Below are 19,164 nucleotides of genomic sequence, written 5' to 3'. Positions count from 1 at the left end.
TTTGGAGTGCTTGAAAACAAAAGACATATGTACACAACCTGATCAAACCACAGCAAAAGTGTAATAAGAAGGACTCGCTGATAATGTCGTGAACACCAGAGGTTATACTTAAACGGCAAATAAGCATTGCGTTTGGTTTTGAGATTCTTGATGACTGAGGAGGAGACGAGGACAGAAAACAGGCAGAGAACGTAACGGGCTGCACTGCTCTCGTTATCCCATCAACGGAAGCAAACCAATTATGCAAGAGAGATTCACTCTTGATTTGAATTCTTAAAGGGATGTATGCCACGGAGCCTTGGGATGGCCACTGAACGGCTTAATGAACAATTCTTCTAACAGCAACTCCATAGTAACGGCCAGAACCATCTCGTGGAGCTATTTCCTCAGTTCAGACAGAGGGCACTATGTCTAAACCGCTGGGGGGCGAAACCAACGTGGTCAGAAAGGCCGCCTCCCGGTCCTCTGTCTGTAACAGCACAGTTATACCCTTGCCTCCTTCACCATACAGATACCTGTGCCCTGAGTCTCCAGGCTTCACCTGCTGGCAGAGACACACCTGGAGTCCAGGCCAGTTTTATCTCGTTACCTGTCAGGGTACATGACCTCAGCACTGGGACGAACCTGCAGCCCCTGCTCCTGCAGAACCCGGGTGCGGGCCTTACTGGGCGCCCCTGCTGTTGCTGGGCAGGGTCACACAGGGCCCTGCAGACGGCCCCAGAAGTCACTGTGGCTCGTTGGGCCACTTACATTTCTGCCCTCTGGCCTACACTGTGCGACAAAGCAGCCCCCCTCCCACTATGTCTTCATGCCACACCCTGTTAGCCGTTCTGCTGGGACCCAATGCTTTACAGAGCTTTCACTGGCAAAGCACTCGTATTTCTGCTCACAGTCTTCTTCCAAGATCTGAGACTTGCAACCATCACACTAGGCAGAGGACAGAGTGATGTAAGCCCCTGGGTGTGCCTGGCTCCTTCCTCCCTCAGGACGGGTTCTCTCTTAAGAGGCCACGCCCCCACCTCCCAGCGGACTTTGGTTAGGTCATCTGACTCGTTCTCCGGAAACGGCTGGCCATCTCCAAATCCATGAGGTTGATACAATGAGCATCAGTGGTTCTCAGACTTTCCACACATCAGAATCCCAAGGGCATCTTTGAAAAATCACAATGTCCAGGACACATCACGGTCTCCAAGTGATTCCAATGCACTGCCAAGTTTAAGGACCTGTGGTCCACATGGAAGCTGCAGTCAGGTTGCAAATGCATCAACAATTCTCCTCTGTCTCCCTAAACGGAGTTGAGAGTTAACTTACTCTGCATGTCCGTCTCCTCACCCTCAGTCTTGTGCCTTCTCCATAAATTCGCCATCTAGAAGGAAGCCGAGGAACATTTAATAGAAAGAGAAAGGCAAATTTAAAAGTTAAAACAAGGGGCTGTGAAGTCTCCGTACAATCAGAAAGACAAATTTTATGCTCAGGTCCAACACATACCAGGAGTCACGTACTCCCCCCTTCGCTTTCTGCTGTTTGTTTTGCTGAAATGATAAGTTTCGTAAAGAAAGCATATTTCAGACCCAGCCTTCCCAGGGAACCGCCTACATTTTCTGTTTAAATGACGGCACTTAGGATGATGTATGAAAGTCAAAGAGGCAATGTCCACGCTCATCTCAGGTATACTTCGGCATAATTATTCATGAAGCCCTTTCTGAGCTCTATTCAAGGATATCTGTAAGCTGTTTCCAAAGACCAGGGACCCCTACTGTAATAAACAAGTCATTTACATGGGGGAAATGGAAAACCTGCCACGTCTGCCAAATGAAGGCAGACATGCCTGAGCAGAGAAGGACTGATGAAGCGAGGTTAGAGAAAGCTGAAAGCTGGGTTAAAATACATCAAATTTGCCAAGGAATGAAGAATATACCAGCCACCACCGGGAGCGGATGTTTGTGCCTAGATCATGTTGAATTGACTTTTTTTTAAAGAAAGCCATACATATGAAAGCTCTAAAACCTGAGGTTTGGGCAAATTATGGCCCAGGGCTCTCAAACACCTGCTCCATCCTGGTGATGGATAAAGCATTTCTTACCGGCTCGCTCTGCAGGCATCTGAACAGCACAGGTGTCAGTCCTGCTTGAATGCATCCACGTGTCCTGGGCTCTGCATTCACCGCAGCCCAGGTGCCTCCTCGGCATCCGGGAGAACAGTCCTGATACAGAGAGCAAGAGCAGAGGCCTCTGATCAAAGGATGTGACAACCCACGACTTCTGCATCACGGGGGCCTGTCCCAGATCATGAAACCTTCACCTTCAAGTTCATTCACTTTAACAGTCAGGTACAGAGCACTCATTCTGTGCCAGACGCTATTCCAAGCACCTATTGACATGCAGTCGTTCACTGCTGACGACAACCCACCCTAAGGCAGGTACCATCAACCGGCTTAACGCACAGATGCCCAGGTAACACGTTCAAGGTCACACAAGGAGAAAATGGCGGAGGTCAGCTGTGAACACACGATGACTTCCGGTTTCAGACTTTCCCTGACAAGTGTTTTTTTGTTGTTATTGTTTGGGGTGGGGGTAGGTAATTATGCTTATTTATCTATTTATTTGTAATGGAGTTGCTGGGGACTGAACCCGGGACCTCAGGCGTGCTAGGCACATGCTCTACCACTGAGCTACACCCTCCCCGCCCCTAAGCGGTCTTCTGCACTGCCTTTCTACCTGCTCTGTGACCTGATCATGTCTGGCCCTGTCGCTGTTGTGTGACTGCTTACAAACAGGTCCATGCTGTTTAAACATCTTTGAAATACACGTGATGGGCAGATGGGGGAGGGACGTATTATTCCGTTTAGACCTTTAGACAAAGGTCGGAAGCCATGGTTCCCAATTCTGGCGTATGTCAGAATCTCCTGGAGAGCTTGTTAAGACACGGATTGCTGTGCCCCGCGTTTCTGAGTCAGTAGGTCTGAGGGGGGCCCAAGAACGTGCATCTCTGACAAGTCCTTGGGTGACACTGATGCTCACACTTTGGGGACCATACTTTGAGAACCACCTGTCTAAAGCACTATTTAACTGCTGAGATACATTAAACTAATAAACTTTTTTTTTATTAATAGACTTTATCTTTTTAGAGCAGTTTCAGGTTCGCAGCAGAATTGAGCAGAAAACACATAGAGTTCCCACACAGCCCTCCCCACCCACCCGTATACACTCCCCTACCCTCAACATCCCTCATGAGTGTGGAGTATTTGGTACAATCAATAAACAACATGGACACGTTATTTGGAATTTGGAACGTCCAAAATCTCCAGCTCTTTTCTCCCTTTCCTCCCTTCCCAGAGTATAAGTGTCTCAAGTAACATCTGTTCAAAGACCTCCAAACGGTGCCAGGATCAGAATGACATATGGCAGCCTCACCCAGAGTCGTCCTAATCACCACTGTCCCAACTGGCTGAATTACATTTAACACACTCAGAATTCCTGTTGCTCCCTTCCAGTGTGAATTAACTTTATGGTGCATAATTGTCTGGTTCAAGGTAAAAGCCTTTCATAAAATGTCTGGCGCAGTCTGTTTTTGAGATCATTCAGACAGGGTTTGGTATATGACTCTAGGTGACCAGGGGCCCTGTGCCCTTTCGTGTCACCTCCAATCTATTAGATACAACAGAAATAGAAGGTAATTTGGAGTATATTTGGAACATAAAGAATATAGGAAACCACACCTTAGAGACATCATCAAAATGAAAAATGCAAAAAGAAGCAATTTTGCTGGGGCTTGGCTTTTTTATTTCTGAACTTTGCACACAAAATAATCCCGTTGAGCCCCGCAGAACAGTCTAAAAAGTACCAATTTTTTTTTCTTGGTATTTATTGAGCACCAAGCAGGCGTAGGGCATGACTCCAGGAGACACACAGAGACATAAAATGCAAGCACTGCCCTTCAGAAGAGACAGAATGGCAGAAGAGCCTGCTTGGAGGCACAAGATGGAAAAGAGAAAAAGGAGTCCAGCTGAACAGGATGAGAAGTGCAGATAATTTAGGCTACCGGAAGTCAAATGCCAGCACAGTCCCTGCGAGATTTGGGGCAGGTGGGAGATTGAAAAATGTCATGGAAAAGGAGGAGGAAGCATTTAGGTTTAAGCAAAGGACAGACTCAACTTGTAAGAAGATGCATCTTAGGCAGGTGAGGTGGACACATTAAAACACACGTGGTTTATCTCAGGGTTCAGCAACCGATGGCTCGTGGGCCAAATCCAGCCTGCCGGGTTTCTAAGGCGTGCAAACTAAGAATAGCTTTTACGTTTTTTAAGAGTCGGAAACAATAAAAAATATTTTGGGACATGTGAAAATGATATGACATTCAAATTTCCGAGCTGACAAATCTGAAGGGCGCACAGCCGTGTGGACTTGTTTAGAACTGTCTCTGGCTACTTTCTCTTTGCAACAGCGGAGTGGAGTCGTCATCGTGGCAGCTTTGTCTACCACAGCGGAACGCTGGAAACTCAAAGGGCCAAAAGCCAGAGGAGGGATAAACACGTGGTGGTATGTCCATTCAATGGACTAGAACTCAGCACTAACAGTGCAATGAACCACTGGATACAAGCAAGGACATGGGTGAACGTCACAGAAATTATGCCGAGTGAAAAGAGGGCAGACACAGAAGTCTGCATCCTATTTCATTCCCTTCGTATACATTTTCCAGAATGGACAAAACTAATCTAAGATGAATAAAAACACAGGTTATCTTTTGGGGGAAGAGGCTGGAACTTCCTGGGATGAAGGAAATATTCTACATTCTGAGAGGGTGTGGTTACATGGCTTCATCCATTTGTCAAATACAGCTCAAGATCTATGCATTTCAGCGCATGTAAATTTTACCTCGACAAAACAACTGTAACAACTAAAACACTGGCAGAAATGGATTGGAGGCACAGATCAGACAATAGCAGCAAAATGTTGATAATTTTCAAAGCCGGTAATGGATGCGTGGGAGTTCGTTATACTCTCATCATCATTTTGCAAATGTTTGAAAGTGTCTGTAATACAAGTTTTTAAAATGCAGCGGGGTCATGGGTTGAACTTTCGCTTTTTGTTTATGAAAATGAAATCAGAAAAACCAGAACAAAACAGTCTGCTCAGATACATTTGAGCTGCTCAGGCCAGAGGTGGCAGTGGTTGTAGGAGGGGAGAGAGGTGAGAGCGGAGGAGAGGGTGGCTTCTCAAGATGCTGGGAGGAGTGAGAGGGGAGGAGAGAGAGGGAAGGGGAGGGAAAATGAAAGGGAACAGGAAAGAGAAGATGGAGGGTGAAAGAGGGAAAGAAAAGGGTCAAGGGGCACTGAGCTTCCTCAGAGGTGTGAGGACAGAGGGGTTGTCTTGGACGGATGTTCCTGGAGTGGCCTGGAATCAGGGATGGACCTTCCAAAGGATGTCTGCCCCTCATCCGGACTGTGTCCTTGTCACAATTCAGACAAAAGAAAGATGGGTTTGCCCTACAGGACCTTTGGGTTGGAGGTGCCCACCAGGAAGACAGGCAGTGTCTTCCTGCCCCGTCATCGTGACAGCTGGGCCACCCTGAGCGCCAGCGGGAGGCAAGTTCAAGCATTTATGGGGAAATCCCAGCCCTGGCAGAGCGCATGCTCACACACCCATCATGTACATTCACCCCAGGCACCCCGTGGGACGGGGGTCGTGACCCCCACTTTCAAGGTAAAGAAATGCTATGAGCAGCAACTAAAGTCTGCTTGACCCAAAGCCATGTCCCTTGGCCCAGGCAGAATCCTCGGGCTGTGAACCCATCTTCTGACGCCTGCTCTTGGACCCTCAGCAGCCTGGGCATGGTCATGGCCGCTCCCAAAGCACCTGGTTCCCCAGCACCCCGAAACCTCCTGCAGCTCCCAGGGGTCACTGCCCTCCGGGCCCCCAATGTCCCTTCACCTCTGCAAAACGAGCTCTTCCCCCGCCCTGCCTCCCCCTGGGTGCTCGCCCTCCTTTCTGCGTGACTGGTGCCTTCCAGCCCTCAGGTACCCACTCGCATGCCCTCCCCAGACAGCCTTTCTTCAGGGGTTTCTCCAAATACTAGGTTTTGATGCTCTGTTTCCTTCAGGGCAGCTACACGTGAGAGAATCTTGTCGTCTGTCCCTCTGCAGAATGGAAGTCCCTGTCTTGTTCAGTGACAATTACCCACTGGAACTGCTCATTAACAAGCTCCCTCTTAAACAAGAGGATGGCTGACAGTCTTCCTGCTTCCTTGCAGCGACTGTCTTCAACGTCTTAAACCTCAAGCAAAGAAGTGCGGGCTCTGGACGGGGAAGGGGAGCGCTCTCCGCAGAACCACAGAGGAACAAAGCGTCATCGCAGGCCCTCCGTCTCCCAATTCGGCAAAAACCGAACGTCCAGCTCCTCTCGGTGGCCCAGACGACGATGGCGACGACCCTAAGGGTGATGCTGACACTGACAACGAGTAGGCCCAGGCCAAGCACTTTATGTACTCACCTCTAATTCTCCAAAAACTGTCCTACACGATGGGGACTATTCTACGTACAAGTGAGGAAACTGATTCAGAAGGACCTAAGGTCACACTGTGCCCAAGGTAATTAGACAGACGCCAAACTGAAATGTTTACAGACTCATTCTCTCAAAAGTCTCAGTTAGAATGTTCTCTGCTGGGCCCATTAAAACACACTTACACACCCACCCTCCGTTTCTCCCGCTCCCCCTCCCCCACAGGGGAACCATAAAAAGTCTCCAAAACCATATTCAAATCAAATGGTTTGTTTATTGGCTGTTATTCGGACGTGAGCAGATCTCAGCGTGGGCCGCTCCAAGCCTCATTCTGGCTTCCCGCTGTACCGAGGGCCCGCGACAGGGGCCCAGGCCGACAGTCCGTGCACAACAGGCAAGCTGCCGCCGGCTCACGTTTCTACAGTGATTCGCTCCAGAGCTCTAGGGGCCGTTTCGTTTGTTTTTCTTTCATAGCATCTTCCTCTTTTCAAACTCCTTCAGAAACAGAAGAGAGAGGGGACAAAAAGATGAAAGACCCAAATTACACTCACGGGCAAAGTGCTTCTGAAACCTTTTATCTTCAGGGTTCTTTGAGCAACCAAACTGTAGAATAAAAGGTACCCGGGTGCAGGTGCCTGAACACAAAACGGCAGCTTTCGGACACGCCTGGTCAGTGCCAAGTCCGCTGGGCTGGACCCGGAGCGTCAGCTGTACGTCTCCAAGCGCAGCGGCTGAGAGGCTGTGAGCCGCACTTACTTTTCTCCTGCAGTGCTATCATCAGGCGTTATCCAGACCTTCAACACTGTATGTCAACCACACCAGCCCTTTTCATACGGCAACGGAAACAGGTTTGTCTAATTTCTCAGAGAATAAAACTAAACACAGATTCAGTTCAGATTTAAATAAAATGTCAAGAACCTCAGAAATATACGAAAAGGAAACAATACTGAAAATCGCATTTCCCTCAATTGTAACAACTAGAATACAGCCAAATGGGTAGATGCCTGCTGCCACCTACTGGAGAGAAATGGTAACACATGTCTCTGACATGAATTTTAAGCATTTGCTTTTTTCTCCTTACTTCCCATTTTTTAAATAAAATTCTTCTTCACACACTCTCTAACTACCCAGATTTCTTTTAAACACTCTGGTGCACTGTGTCTTACTCCAAAAGGTAGGATCATGCAAAGATTCAGTACAGCAAGGAATTCAAGGCAAAGGGCAAAGATTGTGCTGAAACATGGCCCCCTTCTGGGAAGACAATTTGGGCCTGTTTTTAACATGTGTACAGGTTTTATTTTTTGATTTTTTTTTTGTAAAGACTATAATCACTATAAAAATAAAGAAAGAGGCAGCCTTAAATGACCGTTCAAAGATACAGGCTAAAAATCACTGCAAAATGATTATGGAGGACGCCAAATCACTGTGAGCATTTAAATCACGATGTCGTATTTAAAAAGGGAAAAGCGAGGCAAATGGTGACGAAGTCGACCCTCTACCTGTAAAAAAAAATAATAATAATAATGGCCTTCCGCCACAGCAAGGGCCAGAAAGCAAAGACTGAACACCCCCACCCTTTTCATTAGATCTTTCCCCATCCCCGACTCCCTCTTCATCCAGTTTTCATTTCTTGCTGGTCAGCCTTCAGTCTCTCTCCCTGAGAAAACCTGTGGAACCAGCGTAGCTACATCTCAGAGGCCCTCTGTGGGAAAGATGAAACGCAAGGCAATTCTCCGCACTGCTTCCAAAACGGAACTCATGGTACTGCTGGGCTCCGAAACGCTTTCTTTTACATCACACCTCACTCCTCACAAAAGAGCAACTTAAGATGTTTAACGAATCAAGTTCTGGAATCAGAACGTTACTCCTGGTCATGCCCAGTTAGGACGTGAGGACATCAGTGGAGTTGCCAGACACCAGAAACAAACAGCTAAGACCCAGAGGAAAAGACCACGGTGTCCAGGCGCCAGGGCGGCCACCCACTCTCCTGCCCGTGACTTCAGGGTGCTCAGGCCGCTGCCACGGCTCACCTTGTAGATGGTGGTTCCCAGCTGTGCAGGAGACATGCTGACCACAACTCCCGCGCCCTGAAGGGCCGAGATCTTCTCTTTGGCACCACCTTTTCCTCCAGCGATGATGGCCCCCGCATGACCCATTCTTCTGCCCGGAGGAGCGGTTAAGCCAGCAATGAAGGACACCACAGGCTTGGCCTTGGGACCCTGGAAAGAAGTATTTTAAACACTCTGACGAAGAAATGGATGGAAACTGGACCTCCAATTCATGACTTCCAGGAAATGACAAATGGCTTAGACCCATCACTCAGCCTCACTAAGGAAACCAGCACAAATTATTTTACATTTTTGCAACTCCTGAATGTCTAATTTCATAAAAGGTAATGGATTCTGATAGCTGCTCTTATTCAATCTACTGCAGTATCTTATTGGCTGAAGTACAAGAAAATCCAGCCACACACACACACACGCAGCTGGAAAAGAGCGAAGCATTTTCGTGTCTGTCAGGTAACTGGCTATTCTTCTCTGACACTGCACGAGCCTCTCCAAGTGGGCATTTCTTTAAGGTCAGATGCAGTGCTGGGATCTGAAACCATACTTTCATACTTTAAAATCCACTGAAATGTCATACACTTTGGATCTTCTACCCATAATGATTCTGCAATACTCATGGCTCAGAGAGAAAATACAGGTTCACTGAGTTACGCAGATCTTCCACCATTCAGCATCGGCAAGTCATCCTTCAGGGTCACCACCAGTCTCATTAGAAAAGTCTTTAGTAGGGGGACGTGGTCAAATTCATGGTGGTTGAAACAAGTTTTCCAAAAGTATTCCCTGGAAAGCTCAGGCTCTATCACTGTCGACAAATACCACGAGCTGTTCTCCTTGATGTGGCAGACTCTCATTTTGCAGGTACCCAGGTCTCAAAAACCAGTTTCCTGGCAGCCGTTCATTCAAGTTAAAGTGGTGTTCCACCAAAAAAAAAAAAAAACGGCAGCTAGTTCCACTGACCACTCAACTGGGAGAGTGCTTTACTGCCCATTTCATCACAAAATACTGACTCAAGGATCAGACTTAATAAAATTAATAATTTTTACTGCTTCATGAAGGATACTCTTAAATAAAATCGGCTTTTATCTTTTTAAAGTGAAGCACACGGCAGTGACTGTTCACTGGCAGTCGGCTCCCACTAACCGGCTGCACTGAGACACCCAGCTGCCAGGCTCTGCCCGCTCCAGCTCGGCTCCCTCCTCCAGCTCGGCTCCCCCCTCCAGCTCGGCTCCCCCTCCAGCTCTGCTAGGCTCGGCTCCCCACTCCAGCTCGGCTCCCTCCTCCAGCTCGGCTCCCTCCTCCAGCTCGGCTCCCTCCTCCAGCTCGGCTCCCCCCTCCAGCTCGGCTCCCCCTCCAGCTCTGCTAGGCTCGGCTCCCCACTCCAGCTCGGCTCCCTCCTCCAGCTCGGCTCCCTCCTCCAGCTCGGCTCCCTCCTCCAGCTCGGCTCCCCCTCCAGCTCGGCTCCCCCCTCCAGCTCGGCCCCCCCCTCCAGCTCGGCTCCCCCTCCAGCTCGGCTCCCCCCTCCAGCTCGGCTCCCCACTCCAGCTCGGCTCCCCCTCCAGCTCTGCTAGGCTCAGCTCCCCACTCCAGCTCGGCTTCCCCTCCAGCTTGGCTCCCCCCAGCCGGCTCTGCTCCTTAACTTCCAGCTCTGCCTCTCAGCCTCTTCCGAGAGCACTCTCCATCCTCCTGGGGTACCTGGCCAATTCTCACGTAACTTTTAAAACCTGGCTCAAGCCTCTTCTTCCCCACTAATCTTTCTGACCCTTCCCCCCACACCCTCCACAGGTGCCCTTACAGCTGCCCGTCCCCTGTTCAGCAACCCCGCCGCCGGGCCTCGCCTCGAGGCGCCTCTACTGTTACCCTCAGTACGCTGGCTGTAACCCATCCCCCGTGCGCCCGCCTCCTAAACTCTCAATCCCGGAACGCAAGGGCTGTTTTCACTTATTTCCCTACGCCCAGCGTCTACTACAGTAGAAAATTAAGAAGAAAAGACTCGTAAGTCATACATCTATTCATTTGCGGGCTCCGCAAGGATGTGAGCCCCTGATACGTGAGCGGCGCCCATTCCCACCCGGCCCCTCCGTCCCCTTGCTCACGTACTAGGGACCTCATACTAGAGAGAAACAAAATGATGACGAACCTGGAAGGCCAAACAAACGTGCATTCTGTCCTACTGACAAAGAAGTCACTTGAGATTTTTTAAGGAGAGAAAAATACGATTAAAAAGACTAAGAGGAAGTCTAGTCTGAGGACAGGACACAGAAATGAGAAGCGTGAAAACCTGGAAACAGAAAGACAAGGTGGGATGACATGAGCACCATCCTAGCAGATGCCCAGGACTGCTGACCCCCGCCCCTGCCCCCGGCAGCCTGGCTCCTGCATCCCCTCTGCCCACGGTGTGCCCAGGACTGCTGCCCCCTGCCCCCGGCAGCCTGGCTCCTGACTCCCCCTCAACGGTGTACCCAGGACTGCTGCCCCCCGCCCCTGCCCCCGGCAGCCTGGCTCCTGACTCCCCCTCAACGGTGTGCCCAGGACTGCTGACCCCCGCCCCTGTCCCCTGCAGCCTGGCTCCTGCATCCCCTCTGCCCACGGTGTGCCCAGGACTGCTGACCCCCGCCCCTGCCCCCGGCAGCCTGGCTCCTGCCCCCCGCCATGGCGTCATGGAGAAGTCAGGCAAGACCAGGGTGGGAATTTCGCCCCTGGTTCATTTGCTGTGTACCTACCACTGGCAACTTGCCAACCTCCCTGGGCAGGTTTCCTCACTCATAAAAGGACAAAAACTACTCCTCAAAGGGTCAAGATGAAAAGATGAAGCAACACGACTCTTGTAAATAATCCGTGTCATTGTTAGAATGACGAGAACATTCGCTGTAGCCGCAGGCAGCACCACTGAGGGGTCGCTGTGCGCCAGTTCCTGTGCTGACGAGCATCTTAATCACCTGCCACCTGAGCTGCTCAGCCTGGACCCTCATACGCTGCAGGCCCTCAGTAACACTCAGCTCCGGAAGAACCAGCCAGGAACAGGGAAACATGTGCCAAATGAAACCAAACGTAAAGCTTAGTTTTTCCCACTAAATTCAAAGCTATTCAAGGGACTCGGAGTTGCGCCTGAGAACATTTCTGAGTTTACTTTAGCACAGTGTACAGCTGGCTCTCTGTATCCACAGGGTTCGCATCCAACAATTCAACCAAGTGCAGACAGACAATATTTGGGGGGGCGGAGAAGGGAATCCCAGAAAGTTCCAGAGAGCAGAACTTTAAATTTGCCATGCTGGTTACCATTTAGACACTATTCCCTTTGTCTTTACGACTATTTACACGGCATTTACATCGTATTAGGTATTAGAAGTAATCTAGAGAGGATTTAAAATATACAGGAGGGTATGTGTAGGTTACATGCAAATACCACGCCGTAATATATAAGGGACTTGAGCATCATGGATTTCAGTGTCCCCAGGGGAACAGAAACGAAGCCCCTGTGGATGTCAAGGGACGACTATAATGTCTGTTAACCTAAATTGCTTTTTTCTAAAAAGAAGTCAGATTTACTTAAATTTTAAACTTCACAACTTTTCTAGATTCAAGAGACTCTAACGACATTTTACTCCCATCTCCTAACAATTTACTTTATTCTTTCACCCATTCACCATTCACCGGTGCCTCATGCGCCAGAGGACTGGGCTGGACACCAAGGACACCGGCTGCTCGCTGTGCACAGCACAGGCCAGGGTGAGAGATGTTACGCACACCTTGCAGAGGGAACAAGCGAGGACAAGCAAGACTGAAGCAAGGGGCAGGTCAGAAGGGACGTGGATCTGAAAAGCGGGTTAGGGTGGCGAGGGAGGAGCTGGAATGCTGTGCTAAGCCTGCCCCTCACCCTAGATATATGGAGATACGCCGGACGGGGGTGGCGGGCGGCGGGGGGTGCCTCAGGAAGAAAGGAGCAGAGATACCAGGAAAAAACTACTGAGCTGGTCCAGGTGAGGTAGGGACTAATTACAGATGACGATGCTCTGAGTCTCAACAAGCGACTGAGATTACAGAGACAGACCTCGGTAACTGCGTGGAAGAAGAGGTAGAAGAGAAATAAAAGGCGGCTCCGAGGCTTCCTTCTGCCTGGGAAACTGCATGAAGTGCGCTGCCTGTCTGCAGTGACCATGCACACCTGGGGAACAGGCCTGGACGGTAACCAGGGGAGGCAGAAAGGAGAAGAGCCAGGAGCAAAACCGACCTTTGACAACATTCAGGAGCAGAGAGCTCCGTTTTTCCAAAACAGAACTTACTGAATTATGTTGCTTCAGAAATTCTGCAGCATTTTCTTCTGCGTTACCACCAATTTCGCCAATCAGTATGATGCCTTCTGTGGCCGGATCGTTCAGGAAGATTTCCAGGCAGTCAGTAAAATCTGTCCCATTAAAAGGATCACCTCCGATGCCTGAAAGAGTCAAAGAATATCAGCGCCAGCTGGAAGTTTAAGGATGAACCATGCAATTTTGGTCAAGAAATGTTGTTTCAACAGGTTTTTTATTTTACCTACCCTCTTCTTACCAATATTTTTTGGGTTGGCACTCCTGCATTTAACATTTAAAAGTCATAAATGCCACGTTTATTTCTGCTGATAATATTACACGAATGCTAAATGGTGGCTGGCTCCTGATATTCACAAAGTCAGCCCTATTTCTGGTTTAGCTCTTTATCGAGACTCTTCCCTCCCACAGAATTATTCCCGGATGGCTCTTTAAAAATGAGCATTTTAAGAAAATGTGTGTTTGTGAGAATATCATCTCTGATTAAACAGGTAAGGAATTTCTCTGCACAAAGTAACTCTTTGAGGAGGCACACTGCAGAGGAACCACTCACAAGCTGGGACACAAGTCCTAGTGACGGACAGGGGTGTCCCGACCTCTCTTCCTTCTTCCCTTAGACCCAGAGGGGCTGATGACAGACAGCACACACAGGGCTCCACTCCAAGCACACGGCGTTTAAGCACTAGCACTTGGACAGGGTTTAAGTCAATGTTCCCCACAGGCTGGCTGCCTCCTTTTCACACTGTTAAGTTATAAACTCACTGAAGGCAGCACTGGTTTCCCACCTTTCGATGCATCTCTGAAGAGTGATCTTGCAGGAGAGAAGCAGCAGGTGCCACGTGACAGCCACTTGGCCAGCTCTGCGCCTCAGCACAGGTCACACCTGCCACCTCCTAACCCTCCAGCTGTGTGGCCAGCACGGTGCCTCAGCACACGTCACACCTGCCACCTGCTAACCCTCCCAAACTCTCTGCGAGACAGAAATTATTACTCTCAACGTACAAATTAAAACCAGAGGCTAGAGAAGACGGAACTGGCACCCCGGCTCAAAGTCCTTTCTCATTCTCTGTCACGCTAAGTCACCTGGTGTCTGAGGCTGGACTTCCGCACACAGAAAAGCACAACTAATGTTTAACACTGATTTTACGAATTTGAGTCTTAATAAAAATATGCCAGGGCTATATTTTACATTCTTTTAACTATAAAAAGCTGCCTTTGAAAATCTTTTTTAAAATATTCTAAAGATTTGAAGGTATGTTTCTAAAAATGAGAAATTTGCCTGGCTTTTGGCAACAAATACCAAAATCGTTTAAGAATATAAAAACTTTTTTATGTTTTTAAGTGGGAGGCAGTATGATGCGGCAAAGAGAGAGGTTCTGGGGAGCTCAAACCTCCTCCACCTAGATTTTCTTGCCAGCGAAGCTTGGTTCCAGCACCAAGTCCCAGCACAGCGGTGCCTCGCAGGGCGGCCTTAGGAGGGAGATGATGAATAGTGAAGAATCCAGCAACTCTGAAGCCCTGGATGGCAGCTGGTAATAGCAAAATGCTAATTACAGCGCGGCAAGTCCCATGACGAAGGACCACTTCTTCACAGCGAGCAAAGTTAGCGCCGTTCTCAGGGACCGAGGCTCTCCAGGGGCCACACGTCCCAGCACGTTTGTTCCGCCAGGCGGAAGTCAAATCTTGGACCACGAATCTTGAAAATGTAATAATAAGCTTCACATTTAAGCAAATTAAATTCAAGATCATAACGTCCTTTTCATAAAATGGCACCAGAATCCCTTGCAAATAATCAAATCCATAATTATTGCTGTACTTATTCAATGAAGATACTGCACTGCAACAAAACGCGTTTAGCCAAAATCCCTCACCGACGCACAAAGACTGCCCCAATCCAACTTGCGTTGTCTGGTGAACCGCTTCGTAAGTCAGGGTGCCAGATCTGGACACGATACCTTAAAGAAAGAGAATCCCAAAACATTGAGATTGTGTTCATGAGACAGACTATCATATAGTAAAACAAATTACAGACATAAGTACACATGCTGCCAGTCCCACAACCCGTCATCCAAATAAACGATGTCACCAGGTGAAGAAACAAGAAGAAAAGGCTTCAATTACAGCAGGGCGGTTTTAAAAGGAGATATAGAAGAAAGTATATTATTAGTTAGGGTGTTTTACGACTGTAAAAGCAGTTTTAAGACCTAAAGTCGTCTACATAAAACGACCGTCTACTGCTGACGCACAGCAAAATGGAACAACGCATCTATCAAAACGAGCATAAGGAAAAAAAGATGGCATAAGGTTCAAGGATTAATCTGTGGCTAATAACCCGGGTTTAGGAAAATAAGTTCACAGCTGGGCTTGCAGTCTGCTGACCACACACTGACTCCTCAAGTCAGAACCCAGTTCTCCTGCAGTGGCTCAGCAAGAGGCTGTCGCTGGTGCTGGAAACTGCAGGGACTGTCTTTCTTGCTGGACTGGAACGCCCGGGGGGTCAGTAAACAAGACTGTTTTCCCCGGCCCTGTGTTCCCAGGATTGAGCACCATTCAGGCACAGAAAGAGCTCAACAAGTATCTACCAAATGGGTCAGAACTGAAAATCAATGGAGCACAACCATATTCTTAAAATCGACTTTCAAGTCTGAGGCCCTTCAGTAGCTGGGCCCCGTATCACGACAAACGACAACCACGAACACCAGCCGCATGTCTCACTCGTCGGTTTCCCCCTGTTCTCGGAAACTTCTAGTCACATCCTCTCTCCCTAACGCGGCCCCTCCTCCGTGGGATTTGCCATAACTGACAAGGCTGGGCAGGCAATGCCTACGTACACACGTATGTGGTGCATTTAGCTTTCAAGCAAAGGATACCCAGTACTTCAGCTGTGCGCCTTCGCGGGCAGCGTCCTGGTCTCCCTTGCACGCCTATGTGAGTCTCAGGGTGGAGTTCTGCTCCCGCTGTTCACTCAGTGCCCGGGATTACCGGGAGGGGCAGCTGTTTTATTTATTCTAGTCTTTTGATGGATCAGCATGATAATCAGTGAATAGTGACACTAGGGTGTTATCCTTTAAAGGGGCTTTCATCTAATTACATAAATGACATCTGAACTGCACACACTTCAACAATGAAATGAATGGTTTTAGGGTGGATTGCGCCTGCCATCCTTAAAGTACATACAGTAAAAGAGACTTAAAGACATCTGTCGTCAGGGCACTTCCGCCTCCAAAAAGCGGGGGTGTTCTCCTCCATTCTTCCTGCTAAGTACAACTAAAAGCAAAACGCAAAGGGACTAGAAAAGCTAACAACTTTTTGAAATGAAGTACAAGGAAGCAATCTACCCGACTTCCAGACACGTTACCTAATCACAGTTAGCAAGCGTGTGTGGTGCGGACGAAACCCAGAGCAGGCCAACACACGGGTGCCACCCGACTGCTGGCCCAAAAATGCAAAAGCAACTCAATGGGAAAAAAAAGTGATCTCTTCAACCAACGGTGCTGAAGCAGCTGAACACACGCAGACGAGAAAGAACTTTGATCTAAGTCTCACACCTAGAAAACTTCATTGAAATTGGACCATAGGATTTAAATGTAAAACTATCAAACTTTCAGGAAAAAATGGGCATTTCAGGCTAGGCAAAGAGTTCCTAGACTTGAGGTCAAAGCATATTCCACAAAAGAAAACATTTTCATGAAAATGAAAATCTTTGCTCTCTGGAAGATCCTGTTAAGAGCATGAGAAAGCAAGCTACAGACGGGAGAAGATATTTGCGAGCCACACATCCAACAATGTACTAGTATCTAGAATGTACAAACAACTCTCAAAACTCAACAGTAAAAATGCAAATAATCCAATTAGGCCACGGGCAAAAGCACAAAGAAACATTTCACGGAAGAAGACATACGGATGGCACACAAGCACCTGAAAACATGAGCCATTAAGGGGGTGTAAATTATACCCACGACGAGATGTCGCTGAACCCTCATCAGAATGGCTACAATAAAAAAACAGTGGCCAGCGCCGGCAAGGACGTGGAGAAGCTGGATCACAGCTACGCTGGTGACGGAGACGTAGGATGGTCCAGCCGCCGTGCACAGCGATTTGGTGGTTTCTTAAAACAACATGCAACTATCACCCCCCCAGCGACTGCACTCCTGGGCAGGCATCCCAGACGGATGAAGACTCGTGCTGCATAACAACCCGTGTGCAAATGTTTATAGCAGCCTCGCTCGTCAAAGCTGCAGACTGGAAATAATCCCAGTATCTTTCAACAGGTGACTGGTTAAACAAACTGCAGTGCACGCGCGCCCTGAAATACCACTCAGCAGCACAAAGGAGTGACCTGCCGACGTAACAACCCGACGAGTCTCCAGAGAATTACACCAAGTACAAACAGCCAGTCCCAAAGGCCACACACTACATGACGCCATTTACACAGCATTCCTGACATGGAACAATTTTATAAATGGAGGATTACTAGTTGCCAAGGATTAAGAAGGGAGTGGGGGTGGGTGCAGCTATAAAAGGGCAAGATGAGGGATCCCTGTAGCGATGGAGACATTCGTTATCTTGCCTGTATCGATGTCAATATACTGGTTGTGTGACACTGTTTATTACAGTTCTGCAAGATGTTACCACTGGGGAGACGCTGGATAAAGGGTACACAGAGATCTGTCTGTATGATTTCTTACAAGTACCTGTGAATTTACAATTAAATGAGTTTAAAAAGTTAAATTAAAATAAATTTTTTAAAAAGGATGTAGGAGTCAACTATGTCACATGCGGTTGAGAGTAAAAAAAGTCTAACATAAGAGAAAAAAATCACACAGTTAAATATCAACTTGGAATCCGATCACTTTCTTCAATAGCGTTCAGTCGGCTGTTACACAGTTTTATTAGTTGTCATCAACACAAACTAGAAAGTCACTCCACTGTCGTGCTGCCGTCACGCTGCACCACATTCCATTCAGAAATGCCCGAGGGATGGAAATCCTTCCCGTGAACCCCTGCAGGACTGGAAGTCGGTGTGGCTTCTGGGAATACTAACACTGGGATCAAAACAGGAACAGTTGATACAACAAGATCATCTCCTCTCCCTCATCTCCTTGAAAATTCTGTAGTGTCGTGTGTTTTCTTCTAGGTGAATTTTTTTTCCCAGCCTTTTTTCAAAGGAATTAAAAGCAGTCTCCCAGAGGCCTGCCTCGTCGATGTGTTACCGGCAGGCAGAGAGCCGAGGGCTTCCCTGAACTCCTTTCAGTTGTTTGAGGTTTACGGCCACCTTGGAAAGCGGGGTGCTTCTCAGAAAGGCAGCTCAGCACAGGCAGACCTTCCCGCACGCCCACCTGAAGTCCAGAGCAGGAGCCAATCAAAGCGGCGTGAGGAGCACACAGAGGATTCACGTGTGCACACGCGCCTGAGTGACGAGGTGGATCAGGCCCCGACTAGCACTCAGATGGCCCGTGGGGCTCCCTGAAACCTCCCTGGTGAGGGGACTCGGTAAGGACCCTTCTGGCAAGCAGGGCTGCCAGCTCCAGGAGCCATCAGTAATACAGGAAGATCACGGTCGTTAAGCCAGCCCTGTAAACCACACAGCTGACGTCCACCCACGGGGCTAGCTGTTCTTACGTAGTATTTATAGTCACGGTTTACGGACAGAGAAAATACTGTAGCCCTATTATGGTGGAGAAACAGTACAGCTTAGTGAGAGTTAGGTGTGAAGAATCTAAAAACAGGCATTAACGGGCTGCCTTTGAAATGTTAATGTGATCATTTCTTTGAGGAACTAAACAAGTCGCAGTGCAATTGTCCCAAAACATTTTGAGAGAAACTGTGACATCCAACAAGGCCAACAGGGCACAAGCTAACAGTAAAAATACTTACAGCACGTACACCTGACAGAGGACTTATATCCAGAATATTTACAGAAGCCTCCTATAGTCATCAATCATACAGAAAATTATATAAAGAGGCAACCCAATAAAAAAATAATGTGCAAAAAACCTCAAGGGATGATTCACAAAAGAAGAGCTATAAATAGCCAGTAAGCACACGATCTCATCAGTCGTCAGGAAAACTCAAAGCCACAACGAGACATCATTGCGCTCCCAGCAGAGCGGCTGGCGATGCTAAGTGCCCGGGGGACGAGGGACGATGGAGCGCTCACACCCCCCTCCATAGTGGGCGTGCAGAAGGCAGGCACTCAGCACAACTATTTGACAACTTCTTAGAAAGTCGAGTATGCTTTGACCCTATGACTTAGCAATTCCAATCCTAGGCATTTTACCCAGGAGAAATGAAATG

At 48.4% G+C, this 19,164-nt stretch overlaps 1 protein-coding gene across 1 annotated transcript in view; it reads right to left on the bottom strand.

Moving 5' to 3' along the window:
• Nucleotides 1-6,751: 6,751 nt before the first annotated feature.
• The window catches only part of SUCLG1 (succinate-CoA ligase GDP/ADP-forming subunit alpha), a 29,514-nt gene continuing 17,101 nt past the window's right edge, over nucleotides 6,752-19,164 (bottom strand). The window contains exons 6-9 of the mRNA XM_072951555.1: nucleotides 14,739-14,822; nucleotides 12,844-12,995; nucleotides 8,528-8,716; nucleotides 6,752-6,992 (exon numbers count right to left, since the gene is read on the bottom strand). Coding sequence (XP_072807656.1) covers nucleotides 6,966-6,992; nucleotides 8,528-8,716; nucleotides 12,844-12,995; nucleotides 14,739-14,822 — 452 coding nt within the window. The 3' untranslated portion in view covers nucleotides 6,752-6,965. The remainder of the gene's footprint in view (nucleotides 6,993-8,527; nucleotides 8,717-12,843; nucleotides 12,996-14,738; nucleotides 14,823-19,164) is intronic.

The sequence above is a fragment of the Vicugna pacos genome, chromosome 28, assembly GCF_048564905.1.
Source record: "Vicugna pacos chromosome 28, VicPac4, whole genome shotgun sequence".
Taxonomy (NCBI): Eukaryota; Metazoa; Chordata; class Mammalia; order Artiodactyla; family Camelidae; genus Vicugna; species Vicugna pacos.
The sequence above is the reverse complement of the archived record's forward strand: the minus strand, read 5'-3'. Positions and strand labels throughout refer to the sequence as shown.